This window comes from Petaurus breviceps, unplaced genomic scaffold (genome assembly GCF_028583685.1).
Source record: "Petaurus breviceps papuanus isolate PSGF00001 unplaced genomic scaffold, PetGlider_PUasm1.0 90654, whole genome shotgun sequence".
NCBI lineage: Eukaryota > Metazoa > Chordata > Mammalia > Diprotodontia > Petauridae > Petaurus > Petaurus breviceps.
In genome coordinates this window covers 1,226,016-1,246,687 of record NW_027187301.1, presented here as the reverse complement: position 1 = coordinate 1,246,687, position 20,672 = coordinate 1,226,016, and the positions used below count along the sequence as shown (strand labels likewise).

At 43.5% G+C, this 20,672-nt stretch overlaps 1 protein-coding gene across 2 annotated transcripts in view; it reads left to right on the top strand.

Moving 5' to 3' along the window:
- SEMA5B (semaphorin 5B) overlaps positions 1-20,672 on the top strand; it is a 196,136-nt gene that overhangs the window by 119,203 nt on the left and 56,261 nt on the right. For both annotated transcript variants that reach the window (XM_069064937.1, XM_069064938.1), the window contains exons 3-4: positions 4,972-5,066; positions 12,666-12,857. In XM_069064937.1, coding sequence (XP_068921038.1) covers positions 12,707-12,857 — 151 coding nt within the window. In that variant the 5' untranslated portion in view covers positions 4,972-5,066; positions 12,666-12,706. The remainder of the gene's footprint in view (positions 1-4,971; positions 5,067-12,665; positions 12,858-20,672) is intronic.

Sequence of the window (20,672 nt, the reverse complement as noted above, 5' to 3'; positions counted from 1 at the left end):
TCCTCACCTGTCATAAAAATAGGTTGGGTTGGAGGTTATCTGAGGCCCCTTTGAGCAGAAAGGACTGCCTAACATTGAGAGGAGGGCAGATGCTGTAGCAGGTGACCCAGGTATGTCTCAGGGGACAGAGGTCCTGCCTGTGTGAGCCAGCTTGAGGGCAATCCTGAACTTCCTGAAGGGAAGGAGATAAACTTCCTCGGGTTGAAAAGGCATGGCTTGGTCTGTGCTGCTACCGTGTTTCCCTGATAATAAGACCTATCCCGAAAATAAGCCCTCCCCTTACTGTGTAAGATTCCTCTAAAATAAGCCCTCCCCCGAAAATAAGCCCTATTGAGGTTGCTACTGTAGTGAAGGTGATCCCCTGCGCTACATGCTACATTACAGTACCCCCTGTATGCACCCTCCCCCCCCCCCCTCCCCGGGAAACGCACACCCCGCTCCGGGCTGCATCCAATCAGAGCTGCAGCAGTGCGTCATTCTGTTCTTCCCCAGTGATTTGCTTATTCAATAAAGGTACATTTTTTTGTTCATATTTACCTGTTTATTAAAATTGCTGTCAATGTTCATTAAAATAAGCCCTCCCCTGAAAATAAGCCCTCTGGTGTTTTTCTGCCCAAAAAAAATAATAAGACAGTGTCTTATTATTGGGGAAACACGGTACCTTGGGGCCTGCTGGTTGAGCAGGAAAGTGCTGGGAAGGTTTACGGCTAATCTGTCCCTGCCAAACTGGCCCTCTCAGCCTCCCTTCTCACAGGCACCAAACTCCCAGATGGTCTAAATAGGAAGAAAAGAGGAAAATCCGTATCCAATCTGTTCTATTCAGTGGAATGGAAGAGAATCTGCATCTCAATCTTATCTTTGTGCTGGGGCTTGGCTAGGCTTGGCCCCCCAAGTGGCGAATAGTGTACAGCCCTGGAGATGCCTTCACATCCTGCTTGGAGAATACACACAGCTGGGCTGTTGGCGGCGTACACCAAGAACACCCTGCATTTAAGGGGAGGGGTGTAACAGAGCTGAGCCAGGGAAAGGATGGGGAATACCCCCTCCCTCCCCTAAGGTCAGCCTTCCCCTCCTTCTTCTTTTTCCCTTTGCTCCCCCACCAAACCTCAAATTGGTTATATTCTTTCTAGCTCTGAATTTTTCCCCTATTTCCTCTTCTTTTCTTTCCCTTTTTTTTCTCTCTCTTTCTCCAGGCACTGGGCCAAGTGGAGCCTTTGAATGGAAGTGAGGAGGGTGAGGGTAGGGGGGAGTAGAAGGAAGGGGCCCCCTGAGGGCCTCCTACCAACAGTCCCACACTGAGCAAACTGCCTCCTCCAAATGCGCTTGAAACTCATCCCGACAATTGCTTCCTTCTCTGCCTGGGGCCATCCTCCCATCTACCTAGGTCAAATAACTCAGCCCAGATGTAGCCACTGCTGTTCCCACACTGAGCTGTGTGTGCTCCAGCCATGAAGCAGAGGGGTGATGTTCAGGCAAGCTCTCAGGGGTCTCGAGGCTTCTCCCTATGGTCCAGGTTTGTCCCTTGGCGCTGCGTGTCTGGAGGAGGTGGGCACGGACTGGAGCTGGGGCAGGAGGTGGAAGAGGCCCTGAGAATAACTGGTTCACACAAATGCAATGTCACTGAAGGTTTCCCAAAATAGCAGGAGTCAGCTAAAACAGCCTTCCTTTCCTCCCTCCCACCTGAGTCTCCCAAGCCCTCCTTCCTGGTCCCTAACGCTGGCAGCAAGAGTAGCATCTGGTGAGATCTCGCTTGTGCCTGAGTGTCCCAGACTCCAGCCCCCTGGCTCCCTGCTTCCAGCCTTCTACCCCAGACTGCCAGATCCCCCAGGCTCTCCAAGCTTCCAGACTTGCTAGGAAATCGCATGGACAAGTAGAAATAGCAGCAGAGAAGGATAGACCTAGGGCCCAGGTCAGTTATTCATTGAATGACCTTGGGCTGGTCTGTTTGCTTCTCTGGGCCTCTGTTTCCTCCTCTGTAAAGCATGTGGGTTAGACTTAAGTGGTCTCCAAGGCCCTTTCTAATGCTAAAACTTTCTGATTTTATGATGTGTACCAGAAAGTCAATTAATAATTTAGAGTGAGAAAGAGCTCTTCCCAATAGGGAAGCTTCCTTGGGAAATCAAATTAAGATCAGAATGTTGTTTGCTGACTACATGGAATCAGACAAAAGAAGAATCCATAATTCAGTTCAGAAAACCCTCCAGTTCCCAGGGCATGTTGAGCACCTAGCTAGATGCTAGGGAAAATACCAGGTTTAGAAAAGACATGACTGCCTTCATGGAGTTTCCAGTCTAATAAGGAAACACACATACACACAACATAGTGATATACAATAATAAATGCTTTAGAGGGTTACAAAACAAAGTGTTTTTCAGGGTCTGAGAGGGAAATTATCATGGAGGGCTTCCTGAAAAAGGTGACAAATGAGTTGAGATTGAGGGAAGGATAGAGATTCAATAGGGAAAGAGTCAGAAGACACAAAGAAACTGAGGCTGGAGAAGGAGAGTGCATTTCAGAGTAGTCCATTTTGGGCAAAACAAAATTAGTTTGTCACTCTACATGCATATATTAAAAGCTTACTGTATGTCAGGCACTGGGTTAAGCTCTACAAATATTTAAAAAAAGGCAAAAACACAGTCTCTGCTCTCAAGAAGCTCACATTCAAATGTGTGAGATGAATTATAAATAAGGGGGTACATAGAAGATATATACAAAGTATATGGAATGTTGTCTGAAAGGGCTGGGGAGGTGGGGTTCCAGGAAAAGATCTCATACAGGAGGAGGAGTTAGTGAGGAAAATCGGAGAAAGGAGCTTGTCGTCATATTGCAAGGGGCCTTGAATGCCAGGCAAAAGAATCTAAATTTTACTCAATAGGCAATAGTGGATCTTGGAAGATTTTTTTTTTTAGCAGTGGAGAGGTACGACCAGATCAATGCTTTAGGAAAGTTATCCTGGTTATATAAGGAAGGCTGGTTTAGAAGGAGAGTGCAGGTGAAAATACCTCATTATAATAGTCCAGGTTGGTAGTAAGGAAGGCCTTTACTGGGGTGCTGGTGGCAGGTTAGAGAGGAGGAGGCAGATGTTGCTGAGGTGGTATAGACAGGGCTTTGTAACTGATGGGAAATAAGTGGTCAGGGATGGAAAAGAGTTAGATATAATAAACACCAGGGTTGCAAAGCAGGGAAGACCAGGTGAATGGTGATGCCATTGGTGGAAATGGTCAAGTGAGAAGGAGGCACAGGATTGCCTTTAGAGTCCTGTAGGTGGAGATGCCACTCTGGAACAAGTTGAGAAGAAAGGTCAGGATTGGAGATACCAATAGCATGCCCAGGCCCCCAGAGAACTGGGGGCTCCACACCTCAGTGAGTGCAATACTTACTGGCCCAGTCCATGTTGCTTCCTTCCAATTATCCTGGTTATATCAAAATATTTATGGCAAAGCCTTTCCTGCTATTGTTCCAGGGATGGAGAGAGCCACTTATCCACAGGAATTTCTCCCCTAACATCTTGTGCCCTCTGATGGTTTGTAATTAAATATTAAGCAGGTTTAACTAATTAAAGAGACCGGCAAGGCCTTTGTAATCCACGGTCTAGTTATAAATGAAGAACGGCAGGGGGATAGCTTCTTTGGAACACAACTTGGATGCCACCCCCAGGTGGTGTCTCTGGGAGAGAAGGTACTTTGAAAGTGTTCTGTTTGGCTTACCATCCCCATGGACAAGGGGGATGCTATGAGAGAAGCTTCCCATTGCACCCCTCCCTACCACTCCCTCCAACTTGAGTATTCCCCAAAGCTCAACTCTCAGCTTCTTTTTTCTCTGTTTTTTCCTTTGGAGATTTCATCTACTCCCACGGCCTTCAACTTCCTTTCTCTGTCTCCTATCTTCACTGTGGAACCAGCATCATATGGTTTCCATAGACAGCATTCTCACATATGCACAAACATGCACTCACACACTCACATACACACACATACACACACACAGAAGCAGCTGTGAATACCAGCACTGTGGTCCCCTATGCAAGTTCTAAAAGCAATCAGGATGTGCTCCCCCCGAGAATCAGGCAGGCAGCATGAGAACATGCAAACAGAAATTCTGTGGCCTGATGATTTTTAGAAAATGTTTTGCTTTACTTGTCACTGAGGCTTTCCCAAAATAGCAGGAGTTGCTGGAGTGGCTGCCTCCCTCCCCCTACTCTCAGTCTCTCTGGGCTCTAGCACAGCACTCCAAAGGACAAAAGGCAAGATTCTGCTCGTGCTTATGTCTTCTAGTCCCCCATTCCCTAGCTCCCTATTCAATTTCTTCTGGTCCCTCGCTACTTTGGCCTCCTAGACCTCCAAACCCTGATCTCCCAAAGCCCTCAACACTTTAGCCTTTCCTGGTATTTTCTACACTCCCACCCTCCATCCCTATCTTCTGCTACCCATCCAAATACCTATAACCCAAATTATCCATCTTCCTCAGTCCCTAACACAAGTCCAGGGGCAAAAGAGGCAGGAAGAGTTTTCCTTTGTCATTTCCCAAACAAAAATTATCCTTGGACAATTATTTACAGGATTTGAGCTATACTGACAGGAGGTACACTGCTTTTAAAACCATGGGAGGTAGGGGAAGGCTTCCCCTCTCTCTAGGCATAGACAGTACCTATTTATTCCTGTAAATACCATTCATAAACTAGGGATTGTGGCCCTGGACTGAGGGTCAATGCTACTGAGTTTTTGTGCTTTTTGTCAAAAGTCAGGACTCTGTATTTTCTAGTGTGTTACATACTAGTGCCTGTAAATGACTGTTGGACCCTCTCCATTCAGCATACTAATGCAGTACCTATGCTTTCCATTCTATGGATAAGTGAGCATTGACCACATTTACATGAAATACAGCATGGCTTCCCTTTGCCTTGTGTTCTGAATATTAGCTTCAATTCACCTTATTTGATGTGCTCCCTCCCTCTCTCCTTTCTTCTTTTAGGGTACTGCTCTCTCTCCCCACCAAGGACCCATGGAGGTTGTGACGAAACAGGCCAAGGCACACCCAAACAGAAGGCTCGTTGGCATTCATAACTGGTAATTTTTGCTGCTACCATCCAAGAAACCAAGGGGTTTCCTTCCCCTCCAAAGACTGCCCCCTTTGTAACTGGCCTTCCTCATTCATTGTCCTCTGGTCCCAATACTCACTGGTGGCTTTTGAGCACAACACATGCCCAATGAATGACTGCAAAAAAAAAAAAATCTTCCTGTAATATGAGCAGATTTAAGATGACAAGCTATTTCAGTGTAAGTAAGTTATAGGTATACAGTCTTGTTTCTTGAGCCAGCTTGGCACTGCTCAGGGATGATCAGGCATTCACAATCATCACAGTGTTCAACACCTTAGGTCCATCTTCCATCTCCAGGGTGTTAGAGGACCTGTCTCTTCTCCCTTTGTTTAGTCTTAAATTAATATAATTTTAAATTAACATGTGAAGTGCTCTACAAGTCTTAAAGTTCTATATGACCATTGTTATTATTTTTTTAAAAAATCTATATTCTCTGCTACCTGGCACAGTGCTCTGCACATAGTAGGTACTCAACAGATATTTGTGGCTGTTGCTGAGTTTCAGTTGTACCACATGGATTTCAAGTGGGAGCTTCCTTCTTCTCAGCTGTATGAACCCCAAACAGGGGTTCCCCTGCATTTCTGCCTAGCAATTATGTGATGTTTGCTGTCACTTCCAAATTTAAGCATTCTTAGATCCAAACTTTAAAAAAGTGGTTTATTTACACATCGAAAAACCAAGCTTACACTAGAGTCATGTGACCACATATGACCATCAGTTAGGGTCACACACAGTCCAAAGGGTCAGATCTAAGCTTTACTTTGGCTTTTTTGAGGTGTGGAAACTTGATTGGATTCCACTAGTGGAAATCACAATGCCTCTCCCATTGCTTTCTCAAAATGAGATTCTCATCCATGTCTTTCCATCAGTCCTCTAAAAGGCATCCACCCAGAATGCCAGAGGCCTGCAAAGACCTTTCTCTGCTTCAGTTTAACATCTTGGGGATACCAGAGTAAGATTCATACTACTCATTTGTTGCCTCTCTTTGGCCATATATGACAAGCCCACATGATTATCTGGTCACATATGTCCTCAAATATGTATTTCAGGCTATATCTTCTGTTGGTGACATTGCACAGATACTCTAGGTCCCTTGATATTTATATTGCACTGTTCCCTAAGGCAATGACAGCAGGGTACCAGGGAAGAGGGAGAAGCAGAATGGGTCATTGAGCAACAGGCGTTTATTAAGTACCCACTGTAGGATCACTTCTGTGCCAGGTGAAGGGATACAAAGACAAAATAGAAAACGGTCCCTGCCCTCGAGGAGCTTATATTCTCTCCACCATCTGCACACAGTGATTTAATTATTGTTCCTTTCAAAGTTGGATATTAGCCAAAGAACACTATTGGAGTTAAACATCGGTAAGTTTTTCCTTCTTTAAAAACAAACAAAAACACAGCCTTTTATTAAAACAGCTGCACCTAAAGCAGCCTTTAAAAGAACATCTGTATTTATAGACAATGCTTTGCAGCAACTTTTAAAATACACAAAGTCTGACTAATCATTAATTTTTTTTGCTCATTAGCTCATCTGACCCTAATCTGCTATATATTTGGACTTCTTTCCACCTTACTCTGCTTATCTTACAGCAGAGTCCAAACCCTTCCCAACTTGGCTGGGCATCAAAGTGCCTTGGGGCTGCTTCCTTCAGCACAGCTGCATTCCCATTCTGCCAAGCTTGGTTTCTCCCAGTCTCCACCTCTCACACCTACCTGGGGAAGAAATGCCCCAGGGGAAGAGAGGGAGAGCTTGGCTCCCAATGCCGCCCCCTTCCCCCTCCCCCCCCCCCCCCCCCCACATCCTTTCTCTCCTTCCCCTGGCAGACCTGGAAACTGCTGGAGTTAATTTGAATATTGCATTTCTTTCTTGAACTGCCTAATGCTAACTCAAATGGAACCAGCCTCAGTTAAAGGAAGCCTATCTCTTATAGGGCAAAGAATGCTATTTTAAATGTTGATTTAAACCAATCCCATGATATCCTCTTTACCAATCTCCCTTTTGCTCTCTGGAGAGAATTCTGTTATCAAGCCTTACCTAACTGACCTTTCTCTGGTCAGCTGACATAATCCTTTCTGGATGCCCAAACTCTAAAGATCTTCCTTTTCCTGACTATGTCTACCTTCTCTCCAACTCCATTTTTCCTCTCCTTCCACACAGTCATCACCTGAGGCAGGATTAGACATGGTGGCCCTAGGTGAGGTTTGAAAATGGCACCCCCTGTATGTTACTGTCTATCAAGGACTTTGAGTCTTATCTAGGAGGAGACTTGTGATATGGAAAACAGACTTAGGAGGTGTTAAATCAGCTACCTAAATTGCCTACCCTTGGACCTGGCTCTGGTCACCATTAGCTTAAGGAGAAGAATCCTAATGTCAGCATTTCTAAAGCACATAAAAAATATCATAGTTATGATATTTTTCATATCAATATCATCATCACCATCACCACCACCGTCATCACCATCACCACCACCACAACCACCACCACCATCATCATCCTTCTAACTGCTACTTACATGGTACTTTTAAGTTTTACAAAGCATTTGACCTAGATTAGCTCATTTGAGTCCCCCAACAACCCTTGAAGAAGCAAGTACTGCAGGGATTCTTATGCCCATTTTATAGAAGAAGATAAGGCTCAGAAAGTTTCAGTGATTTCTTGTGTCCAAAGGATTCAAGTCTAGTTCTTCCTGAGGACCTGTTACTTACAACTTGTGACCTTGAACAACATTTAACTCTCCTAAGCCTTAGTTTTCTCATCTGTAAAGTGAGGGGGTTGGATGAGATGATCTTGGCTCTAAATTTATGCTCCCATGATTCTAGGTCCAGTCTGTATATGCCATACTCTTACTTGAAGCAAGCCTAGGCTTAACTCTGCAATCTATCTTTCCCTGCCCCCTCAGTTTAGACTATTTACTTTGGCTCTTTTTTTAAAGTCTATTTTTACACTTGATAATAACAACTGGCATTTTTCTAATACTATTACTTCACAAAGTATTTTCCATGTTCCAGTAAGGAGGTGATAGTAATTGTATTCTGCCCTACTCTGACCATAATTGGCGTATCATGCTCACTTTTGGCAAAACATTTAAAAAGGGCATTGATGATAATAATAGCTGGCATTTATATAGTGATTACTATATAAAGTGTCAGGCACTGTGTTAAGCATTTTTTAAAAAAATGTGGCACTTTTTTAACATTTAATTTTTTTATTAATTACATATAAACAAAACTGTTCAACATTTATTTAAAAAAATTTTTGAGTTCCAAATTTTTTCTTTCCCTCCCTCCCTTCACTCCTTCCCCTTGAGAAGGCAAGGACTTTGATATAGATTATACATGTTCAGGCAAAATATTTTCATATTAGCCATGTTGCAAAAGGAAACATAGACAAAAAAATTAAGCATAATAAAGAAAGTCTTAAAAAGTATTCTCCAATCTGCATCCAGACTCTGTCAGTTCTTTCTCTGGAGGTGGATGCCATTTTTCAACATAAGTCTTTTGGAATTTTCTTGGATCATTGTATTGTGGAGAACAGCTAAGTCATTTACAGTTATTCATCATACAATGTTGTTATTGTGCACAATGTTCTCCTGGTTCTGCTCATTTCACTTTGCATCAGTTCATCCAAGTTTTCCCAGTTTTTTCTAAAAGCATCCTGCTCATCATTTCTTATTTGTGCTAAGCCCTTTTGCAGATATTATCTCATTTGATCTTCAACCCTGGTAGGGAAGTAATATCATTAGCCCCATTTTACAGATGAGAAAACCGAGGCAAACAGATTAAAGGGCTTGCCCAGGTTTGGTCTTCCTGTCCAAGGGATTTGTTCTACCCACTGACCCCCAATTCTCAACATGGCAAAAATAAAAATATTTTGCTTTGGGGGGTGATAGTGTCTAGTGCCCCGTTGAGCTCTGTCTAAACCCGACTTATCCTCCTGGTCATGAATTAAATTTCCACTCTTCAATGTCAGGCCCTGGGGATCCCCTGGGACAGACCACAGGACACAGTGGTAAGAGTGGATGCAGTTGATCTTTCAATGTACTGTTGAAGGACAGTTGAGGTCTCAGTGCTAGACTGAAACTTTTCAAGTAATGGGAAAGCCATACACGGGAGCCAGCAGTTGAATTGCTTCCTTTGGCTAGGATTTCCCATTCATTTTTTGTCACTGGCACACTCACAGAAAAAGACAACTGGGCCTGGGGGGAGGGAGGACTGGGAGGAGGGGATGCCCTATTGTCTGAGGTGGAGTGGTAGCAGACTTGGAATCAGAAAACCTGGATCTCCCACTTAGTAGCTATGTGACCTTTGTCAAGGCATTTAACTTCTACTAACCTCAATTCTTTGAAAAACATTTTTTAATTTCCAGTTCCAAATTCTCTCCTCCCTCTGCCCTTCCCCCACCCATTGAAAGGGCAAAGTAGTTATTCATGTAAAGTAATGCAAAACATATTTCCATATTAGTCATGTTGTAAAGAATAAAGAATTTTAAAAGCAGAATAAACACTGAAAAAAATAACCTTCAATTTGCATTCAGTCTGAACCTCAGTTGCTAATAAGGAAAGTTAGGGGAATTTACCTTCCTCAAAGGACTATTGGAGTACTGAAAGAGTTAATAGATATGAAAGCCAAATGCAAGCTGTTATTGTCACCTTTTCCTCTCATTATACATGCTAGAAAAGTCAAATAAACAAGCATTTATTGCTTACTATGTGCCAGGAATTATGCCAAGAGTTGGGAGTGCAAACACAAGCAAAAAGACAGTCCCTGCCCTCAAGGAGCTTATATTCTCACAAGAGAAAATAGCACATTAATAACATAACAGTATAATATCTTATATTGTAACATCAGTGCATTGTTAATATGTCAATTTATTTTATACTTAGGTATTTATATAATTTATAATATTTGTAACATGACAACATATCAATTTGTAACAATAAACAATTAATTGATCAACCATCAATACAATCAGTGGTTATATTATGATATCTATGTTGTAATTATACTGACATTATCTAAATATGATTTTATATATAAATATATAATTCCACATAATTTGCATGTACATTATATCTAAACATTGTAATTATTATAGTAATTTCATCAATAATATATTAATATAGAACATTTTCCTATAATACAATATAATAGAAAATAATACAAATTATACTTTAAGGCTTACAAATTGCTCTACAAATATTCATTTTATTCTCACAACAACTTTGGGAGGCAGGTATTATTATTTTTAAAAAATATTTGATATAGATATTATATTTAATATTATAATAATATATCATTATATAATTATAAAATATATAAGAATAATAATATAAATATTATATTTTTAAAAGGTCCCCATTTTTCCAGATGAAGAAACTGGGGCAGATAGAAGTTAGGTGACTTGTTCAGGGTCACACAGCTAGGAAGTGTCTGAGGCAGGATTTGAACTGGGGTCTTTCTGACTCTGGGCCTCAAATCCTACCTTTACTGCTTTCACTCTTAGTCATTTTGGGCATTTGTTTAAAAAAATAAAAGTAAAAAGGAGGAGGATTGGACTAGTAATGTTGAGCTCAAATAGGATCCCTGCAGGCTACCTATTGACTTAGAAAACCACAAATCAGCATTATCAATGTTGCACTGTATTTTTATTTATTTTATTAAATATTGCCTGATTTCATTTTAACCTGGCACAGGACGGCACTGTGGAGTTTGCAGGTGGCTGGCCAGTCTGACACCTTTGGATTGCATGACCCAGCAAGGCCCATCCAGGCAGCTCAAAGCCTGTACTCTCTAAGACCCTCCCTCTCTAGGGGCCTCAGAGCAGAGGAAGGGTAGGCTTGAGCACTCCCCTTCCCTCTGCGCTTTCACATCACATGCTATGCTGGTAGTGCCTCCAGCTGGAGGCAGTGAAATCAACCAAAAAGCAGGAAGGCCTTGGAGCACACACTTCATGTGAGCCTTAAGGGAGAGGGAGAGAGGTGGCAGGCATGAGACCCCTGGGGACTCAGGGCCTGCAGAACTCAGGGTGGGGAGCAGAAGGGAAGGGCCTCTGGCTCAGGTCAGACACACGGCAGGGGGCCAGCTCTCAGCAGGGCAGGGAAGAAGCTCGGGTGGGGTCTGGGTACATGGTTTCTGCCGTGTGTGTGTGTGTGTGTGTGTGTGTGTGTGTGTGTGTGTGTGTGTGGCCGCCCCAGCTTTGGCCTGAGAACACGTGCTTTTGTATGTGTCTGATTTCGCATATGCTTTGTGCACCGTTCACCAAATGTCAAAATGCTGAGACATCCCCCTCAGCCTCACCTCCTTCACCTCCCTCTTCCTTCCTGGTCAGTGTCTGGGTAGGAAGCCCAAAGGGTATAACCAAAGGAACTTGCCTTGAACCTGGGTTTCAGTGCTGACCATAGGTCACCACCAGCCATACCTCTCAGAGTCTCAGTTCTGTCATCTGTAAAATGGGCATGATAGCAAGATGTACAGGCACAAAAATTCTGAAGGGGTTTGTGGGGAAGGAAGGGGTTTGTAAACTTGAAAGGGCTAAAGAAAAGTGAGCTTTTAAAGAATGCCCCTGAAGCGGGGCCAGAGCAGGAGGGAAGGACTCGGCAGGAGACCCAGGGGTGAGGGCACTCTGGCTCTGATGTTTAAGGCAGTGTGCATACTTCAACTCCCTGGGCTCCTTATCTGCACCTTTTCTGTCTCCCCGGTGCGGAGGATAGAAGAAGGAATGATGGTAACTGTAGGTAGAGGTAGGTAGGTGCTTGGCTTTCTCATTCATTAACTTCTTTGATCCACCCAGTTAGGTGAGTATAACCCATTTTACAGATGATGAAACTAAGTTCAGGGAGATTGTATGTAGTGATCATGTCAGCTGTCAAATCCCCTTCTTCAAAAAACTCTGAAGGATAGAGTCCTCTCTTTTAAAAACTTTTAATTTATTTTGTTTTTATGTTATCAGCATTTCCAAATATAACTCTCCCCATTCTCTCCCCAGTGAGATTATGTAAAAATCTTAGAAACGAGTGAGAATCCAGTGTCCTTGGGCAGCTTGAAGCAATGGAAATGGTGTCTTAGGAAAGTTAATTTGCTGTTGGGTGCTGGGCAGGGAAAGACTAGAACAAGGAGACCAAACACAGGCTATTGAAATGATCGGGATTTGGGATGATGAGGGCCCCAAGTAGGATGGTAGCAGCACAAATGGAGAGGAAGAGACAAACTCAAGAGATGCTACCCCCCCCCCCCAATAAGGTTTGGTGATTGGCTGGATGTAGCAGTTGAAGGGGGAATCCATAAAACATGACTCCAAGCTGAGCTCTCATGGTTGATGCATTGGATACTTAATGGGATACCAGGAATAATTTCTGGCTAAGTTACTATAGTTTGGGGTGGGGAGAAGGGCACTTCCCCAAGGGACTTGGGCATCCTCCAAAGAGGCAATGCTCTGATACCAATGTTTCTGGGCATTGTTTCTGGTAGGGAGAATGGTGGAACCACCGCAGGCCAAGGGGCAGGCGGGCAGAGCGGGGTGATAATGGGAGCAGATAGTGAGATGGAGTGTTCTGTGTTGCAGGCATTCTCCCCAGGCCGAGGCTGGCAGCTAGAGCATTCATCATGGTCTTCCCCAGACCCCTGGCCATCACTTTGTCCTTGTCAGGCCTCATCCTGCTTGCATTGCACCTGTCTACTTCCCACAATGTGTCTGATGCCCCCAGCAATGAGCAGGTGTGCACCTTGAGGGAACACCCGACCATAGCCTTTGAAGGTAAGTGCCTCCCTCCCTGCTTCCATCCCCTCACCCCTCGGCATGCCGGCACCCTGTTTGTCATCATCAGCTATGTTGGATGGGATTTAAGTTTGATTTCAGGAAGGATTTTCTAACTACTGGGGCTGTAAGACCTTGTAGCAAATCATTAAAGGGGTATTGGGGAATATCCTTATTTTTTTAAGTGGGGGAATCATCAATCTGCTGGGCAGAATCTGTTTTATTTTTATCTTTGGATTTGTATTCCCTGGCACAATGGAGAGAAAAGAAATGCATAAAATATGACTCCAAGCAGGCCTTCATGGAGGAGGAGTGCTATACTAAACAGGGCATCTCAAAGCTTGGTAAACCTGGGTTCCAATGAAATTCTGGTTATGTCACCCTGGTGAAGTCACTTAACCTCTCTGAGTTCTCAGGCACCTCTCTTAACAGTATAAGTTGTGAAGAAGGTGGTGACCTGCATTGGGAGAGGGAGTTCCCTCCACTGGGAGTTCTCTGTATCAATGAAAGCACAGGTCCAGTGCTTTTCCCCTATTTCCAGTGCCTTGTACATAATAGGAGGTTAATAAATGCATATTGGTTGGTTGATTGATTAATTGAGTTACTTTTAATTCAGTTCTGAATAGAGGCTAAGAGATAGATCCAATGATCTTTCCAGGCCTCTTCTCTAATGAGTAAGTGGAAGAGGGAGGGAGGGAGGGAGGAGGGAGGAGACCCTTGAGACTCCCTTGATGAGAATGGAGACTGGTGCTCTTTGAATAGCTGGGGAAGTCATCGTGGTTAGAGAGGCCGAGGGAAGGAAGGTCCACGCCTGACCTTAATGATAATGACTTACTCATTTTAATAGTACTCAGAGGTCACAGGAAATCAGTGGTCCGTGCTCATTATAGTGACGGTACTGGAGCTGCGGCCAGTCTTCCTTGTTCTTGGTGGAGGCCCCAGGGAAAGGAGATTTGATGAAGACAGATACAATCAGTCCTTCTTCTGTCTCATCCCTCGGTCCCTATGGGAGTCTCTTTGGATGGCTCTTGGACTAGTTTGGAAACCTTTGCCCTGTTCTGTTGGGCATTTTTATCACTTATGTGGATGAAAGATAAATGCCATGCTTCCTCAAATTTGCAGATGAAACAAAACTGAGAGACAGAGCACATATGCTTTGAATAGCATGCAGGATCCCAAACAATTGGGACAGACCAGAAAGAGGGATCCCTTAGAAAAATTTATCTTAAAAAAAACAAACCAACCACATCAATACAGGATGGAGGAAGCATGACTGGACATTTTTACATCTAATTACTGTGAAAATGTGGGAGGTCTAGGAGATTTGTAAATTCAGTGTAACCAGCTACACACACACACACACACACACACACACACACACACTCCACTCACCCAACGATAACTTTATCTTAGATGGCAGTGCTAGACATCTTGTCCAGAATGAAGGAAGGGATAGTCCTATTATACTTGACCCTGGTCTGTCCAGGGGCTACATTTTAGGAAGGACCAATGTCTTTCTTATTTGTGTTGTTTTTTTTTTTCTTTTTGGAGGGGGAAGGCAGGGCAAATGGGGTTAAGTGACTTGCCCAAGGTCACAGGGCTAGTAAGTGTTAAATGTCAGAGGCCAAATTTGAACTCAGGTCCTCCTGACTCCAAGGCCTGTGCTCTATTCACTGCACCACCTAGCTGTCCCATGTCTTCCTTATTTTTAATTTTTTTTGGGACCAATGTCTTTCTTAAAAGTTTGACAAACTGAAGGGTGTCTCAAGGAGGGCAACCAAGATGATGAAGGGCCTTGAGTCTGTGCCGCTTGAGAAATGGTTGAAGGAACCAGAGATGGTTAATCTAGAGAAGGCCATGTCCTAATCTTCAGGAATTGGAAAGCCTGTCACCTAGAACAAAGATTAGGCTCATTCGGTTTGACCCCAGAGGTCAGGACCAGGGCTAATGGGTAGAAATTGCTTGCTGAGGCAGATTTCAGTTCAGCAGAAAGAATTCCAGATTGCAGATTTAGAATGGGAAGGGATCTCAGAGGTCATCAAATCCAACCCCATCCTGTGACAGATAAGGAAACTGAGGAGACCCAGAGTCACTCAACTAGTAGGTGTCTAAAGAAGTACTTGGATCCAGGTTCTCCTGAGTGTAGGTCCACACAGCATTCTGACCATTGTACCACAAAAAGTTTTCTGACAATGAAAGCTATTCCAAAGTGGGCTCTATTTCCCATCACTGGAGTTCTCCCCTTGTAGTATGAATGAGCACTTGCCAATTATATGGTTGGAGGAGCTGAGCCTGGAGTCAGGAGGACCTGAGTTCAAATTTGACCTCAGGTACCTACTAGCAGTATGACCCTGGACAAGTCACTTGACTTCTATCTGCCTCAGTTTCCTCATTTGTAAAATGGGAACGATAGCCTCTGTCAGGGCTATGAAAATCAAATGAGATAATATTTGTAAAGAAATTGGCAAATCTTAAAGCACTATGTAAATACTAGCTACTGTATTATTACTATTATGATTACTACTACTACTGCATCATGATAGAAGAGAATATTACTATGTCAGTACCAGGGGCACAAAATGATTTCTGAGGTCCCTTCCAGCTCAGACTCTATGGGAAATATTATACAGAAGCAGGGAAAACCCACTGAAGAAAGCTCAGAAGAGAAGCAAACAAAAAGCACAAAGGAACACAGTTTACAAATGCCAGATCACTAGGGATAGGAATGATGGAGTCAATCAGGCTAGGCTTCTTGGAGGAGGTGGGCTGGGGAGGGGCTGGGGTAGAGTTAAGGGCCTGTGGGTGTGGATTACTGGAGAGGATGGGGCAGATGGGGGAGGTTGGGGTGGAGGGTGGGTCTGATATTTCTGCTGCAAGAAGATTGGCAGGGGGTGAAGCTGAGTTGGGAGGAGGGAATTCCCAACTGTGGGCTTCTCTGTCTCCCGGAGGAAGCTTTCCAGCTGTCTTCTCTGTGCTGTCTTGTTTGAGCTGGGGCCCTGGGGCTCTGAAGGCTTAAGTGGATTAAAGTAAATTAGCAATGTCCTTAAGCCTACAAAATGTGCAGACACCCTCTGATTTCTAATTGCTTCACCGAGCAGACTGTGGCTGTCACTGGAGAGAAGAGAAGTGTGTGTGTGTGTGTGTGTGTGTGTGTTGTGAGATGGGCGTGGGGGGAGTGGGGAGACCTGTCAGATTAGTTAAAATCTCTCTAGGGCTGAGGGCCTTGTGGTCTGTGGTTCCAAGTGGCAACTCGTAATGGAAATATTTCCTCTCTAGGTTGGAGTCTGGGATTTAACATTGCTCTATGAATTGCTCCGGGTTGCCCAGTTAGAGACTTCAGGACAAGGTGCTAGACAGAGTTAGACACCCTTATATTCCTCCACCCCACCTGATTCTGAACTCTGAGACTTGTTCTTTATTCCTTCAACTATAACCTGGACTGTCCAAATTGAGTCAATCAATGTTAACAAAGATTTGTTAAGCACTTATTATAAACAAGGCCAGGGGTGGGGAACCTGTGGCCTCAAGGCCACAGGTGGCCCTCTAGGTCCTCAAGTATAGTCCTTTGACTGAATCCAAACTTCACAGAACAAATCCCCTTAATAAAAGATTTGTTCTGTAAAACTTGGACTCAGTCAAAAGGCCATATCGAAGGACCTAGAAGGCCACAAGTGGCCTGGAGGTCACAGGTTCCCCATCCCAGTACTAGGCACTATGCTAAGTAGACCTTGTCCTTCAAGGAACTTAGTGGAAGAGACAACTCTTTTTTTTTTTTTTAAAGCAATCGGGGTTAAGTAACTTGCTCAAGGTTACACGGCCACTTATTTCTGGGTGTGGTGCTGAGTATCTGAGCCCGGATTTGATCCAGGTCATCCCAACACTGGAGCCGGTGCTCTTACTCGCTGAGCCACCTGGACGCCCCTAGAGACAACTATTAAAGAAATAGTTACATACAAGGTACAGAGTAGATGTGTACCCTCCCTCCCTTGTAGAGGGGAAGGCAGGAAGGGAGGGGGGGAAGAGAGACAGGAGAGATTTCTACCAGAAGATAATATCTGAGTTAAATGCTGAAGAAGGCCAAAGATCCCTAAGGTGGAGGTGAAGAGAAAAAGTATTCTAGCCAATACAAAGGTACAGAGAAGGGAGATGATGGAGGGTGGTATTTGAAAACCACTTAGTTTCTTCATAATTGCCCCTTGGGTGGTTATAATAATGGGCAACATTTAGATGGTATTTTGAAAACACTTTATATATGGACAAAGTAGAAGGGTTTATGTAAGAATTTAAACTCATACCACAGGGAGACAGAGATGGAGCATTGGGAGTTTCAGGGACATATTTATTTAGATAGATATTTTCTGGGATGTGAAATGCTCAATCACACATTTCCAAGGGAGACTGATTTCCACCTTTTTGGGGACTAGGAGGAAGGCTGTAGCTATGTGCTTGTATGTTCATTCATTCATCCATTTATTGATTTATTCAATTATCTGTTTATTAATTTACTCTTCTACCTTCAAGGGACATTTTGGGTTAGAATTATATCTATTATACTTCAAATATTTACAATGTAGGAGTATTATTGGGACAGCTAGATAGTACAATGGATAGAGTCCTGGTCCTACAGTCAGGAAGACCTGAGTTCAAGTCTGGGCTAAGACACTTACTAGCTGTGTTGACCCTAGGCAAGTCACTTAACCCTGTTTGCCTCAGTTCTTAATCTGTAAAATGAGTTGGAGAAGGAAATGGTAAACTATTCCTGTGTCTTTGCCAAGAAAATCCCAAAGCAGGGTCATGAAGAGTTGGACACAACTGAAAACAATTCAACAACAGCAAGGAGTGTGATGGTCTTTTAGAGGTTCAGAATAAAAACCACTTTGATCACTTTAGATGGGAAATACTTCCACCCCAGACCTGGAGGATGACAGTTAGCTTATTCTCAGCCAGCTTAGCTTCCTCTGTAAACAAACATATTTATCCAAGTAAACAGTAACAGAAATCAGGTCTGCCCTACCAATTAGGATAGACTAAATGGTGGTACAGTGGATAGAGTGCTGGGTCTGGAGTCAAGAAGACCTGAGTCCAGCCTCAGACACTTACTGGCTACGTTACCCTGGGCAAGTCACTTAACCCTGTTTGCCTCAGTTTCCTCTTCTCTAAAATGAGTGGGAGAAGGAAATGACAAACCACTCCAGTATCTTTGCCAAGAAAACCCCAAATGGGGTTATGAAGAATCAGACACAACTTAACAACAAAAGACAAAACAGGCTTTTCATTTCTGAAGAGTATGAACCTTATCCCTTGGGCAAAATCTGCGGGTTTTGAGCAGTGATGTGACCATATTTCTGAATAAGGAAGATTTATGCTGCAGTCTGGATGTGGTGTGAAGGCTAGATTGGAGGGGGTCAGGGAGGGGATGGAACGAAGCAGGAAGACCTATTAGGAGGATACTATATTAATCCAAACAGTTGGTAATGAGAGCCTGGTCTATGGTGGCAATAGTGGAGATAGGAGGGAAAAGATGTATAAGATACTACAGACAGTTAATGACTTGGTAACTGATAGGATATGAGAAGTGAAGAAGAGGAAAGAAAGAAAAATGATCCCAGAATGTAAAAGACAGGGTGATTGGGGGTACCATTGAGAGACATTAGAATTCGGGGAAAAGATCATCAGCTCAGCCTGGAACATGCTGAGTTTGAGGTGCCAGCAGAACATCTGGATAAAGATGTCTCCAGGGTAGTTGGAGATGCTTACCTGTAGGCTGGGAAAGGGGTCATGGCCAAAGAAAGAGACTTGGGAGTGATCTGCATAATAGAGCTGTAGTTAAAAACATAAGAATAAATGAGATCACCTAGAGAAAGACCTTAAAATAAGAGGGGAACCAAGAAGAGAACTTTGGGGAGTACTTGCTTTAAGGGGGAAGGAGGATGAGGAGAAGCCAGCAGAGACAGAGATGTAGGAGGACCCAGGGACTATGGTATTCCTCAAGTCAAGGAGGGAGGGTATTCCCCTTACCCCCTACCAGGTCTGTTACTGTACCCTCCCTGACAGTAGCTCTCAATTATTGGAGACATTCGACTGAAGCTATTGATCCCTCCTTTTTCTAAACCCCTAAGGCATTTAGTGGCCTAGTCACACAATTTGGTATTTTCTGGTCCTGTTCTCTTCATTGTTTCCCTAGGTATATTAGTCTAGGCCCTCTAAGTAGATTGTAAGCTCCTGGAGAGCAGAAATACAGTGTGATGTCTGCTTCCAGGGGCTCTTCCCAGCATTGAGCAGACTTCTGTGCATGGGATAGATATCTCTCTACTTCAGGATCCCTTCACACCTTCTCATCCTGTTAAGTCTTTGAATTTTCTCATAAATCCTCTTCAAAGGTTCTTCTACCCAAGGCAAAGAAGTCCTGGTTTTTGGGTTTTGTTCCAATACAAACTGTTTCAACAAGCTTTTGCTGAGGCACTGAAGATAGAGAGAGAGCAAGGCAGCCTGTTCTCAAGGAGATTACATTCTACCAGACTAGGCTGTGGATAAAACATGTAATTTAATTACAACATGTAGGAGTGTGCTTCTCCAACTCTCACACTCTTTCTTTATAATCCATCCCCCTCCAAAAAAAAAATAGAAGCTTAATCTCAAACAGGAGAGACCTCCAAAATTCCCAGTTCGTTGCCAGCTTGAAACTTTGGTTATTAATAATCTCCTTCAATTAGAATGAGAACTCCTTGAGAGAAGGATCTATCTTGCTTCCTCCCCCCATTTTTATCTTTAAGGTGCTTATTTCCTTCTCTAGCTCATTTACAGATGAGGAAACCGAGGCAAAAAGGGTTAAGTGACTTGCCCAAGGTCACCCAGCAAATAAGTGTCTGAGGCTGGATTTGAACTCATGAAGATGAGTCTTCCTGACTCTCGGCCCAGTGCTTAGTCCTCTTCACCACCTTGCTGCCCACTGCTTGGCACCCAGCAAGCACTTAATAAATGCCTTTCCATCTATTCATCGAACATTTCCTTTGTTGCTTTGGCAGTAGAAAGGTAGCCTTCAAGCTGTTCATCTCTCATCTTACCACCCCAAGGCTCACATAATAGGGCTCAATAAATGCTTGGTGGTTGATTGATTACCTTAAAGACGTTGCCACCAGGGTGCTCCTGAGTTGCTGCTGTAAATCATTCCTCGTTTCCCACGGATTCACAAGAGTGCCTCAGATGCCTGATTTTCATTTCTGATATTTTTCCATGGGCAACAGCATCAAAAGCGTTGACTTTGATTTTCTTGCCCTCTTTCTCCCCTTTTCCATCCTTCTCCATCCCCATCCTTTAATGATTTTTCAACAGCGCTTGAAGTACAGCTCCTGAGAGACTGGGGTGAATGTTTTTGGTAATGTGGATGCTTAGTGGTTTTGTGATGTTGGAATTTGGGGAGGCAGTACATTGATGGTACGGTGGAAACAGGAATGAACTCTGGAGTGGGAAAGCCTGAATTCACATCTTGCCTCTAATGATTACTAGTTGTGGGGCCTTGAGTGAGTTATTTAACCTTCATAGGCCTCAGTTTCTTCATCAGTAAAATGAGGGAGTTGAACCAGATGGCCGCTGAGGCAAAGGTGTGCTTGAGCCAGCTCATACAGGCTTCTGAGAGCTCATTGTTAAATATTTCAGTGTGAGCATTTATGCCTCAGAAACTGGAAAATGCTGCAAATTGGGGCTTGATTTATTGTTTTGTTGCTTGTCAAGACTCTAGACTTAAGAAAGTGATAAAAAATGTTAATGATGTGGATTAAATATAAAAGTACATTTTTTATTATTTTATTTTATTTT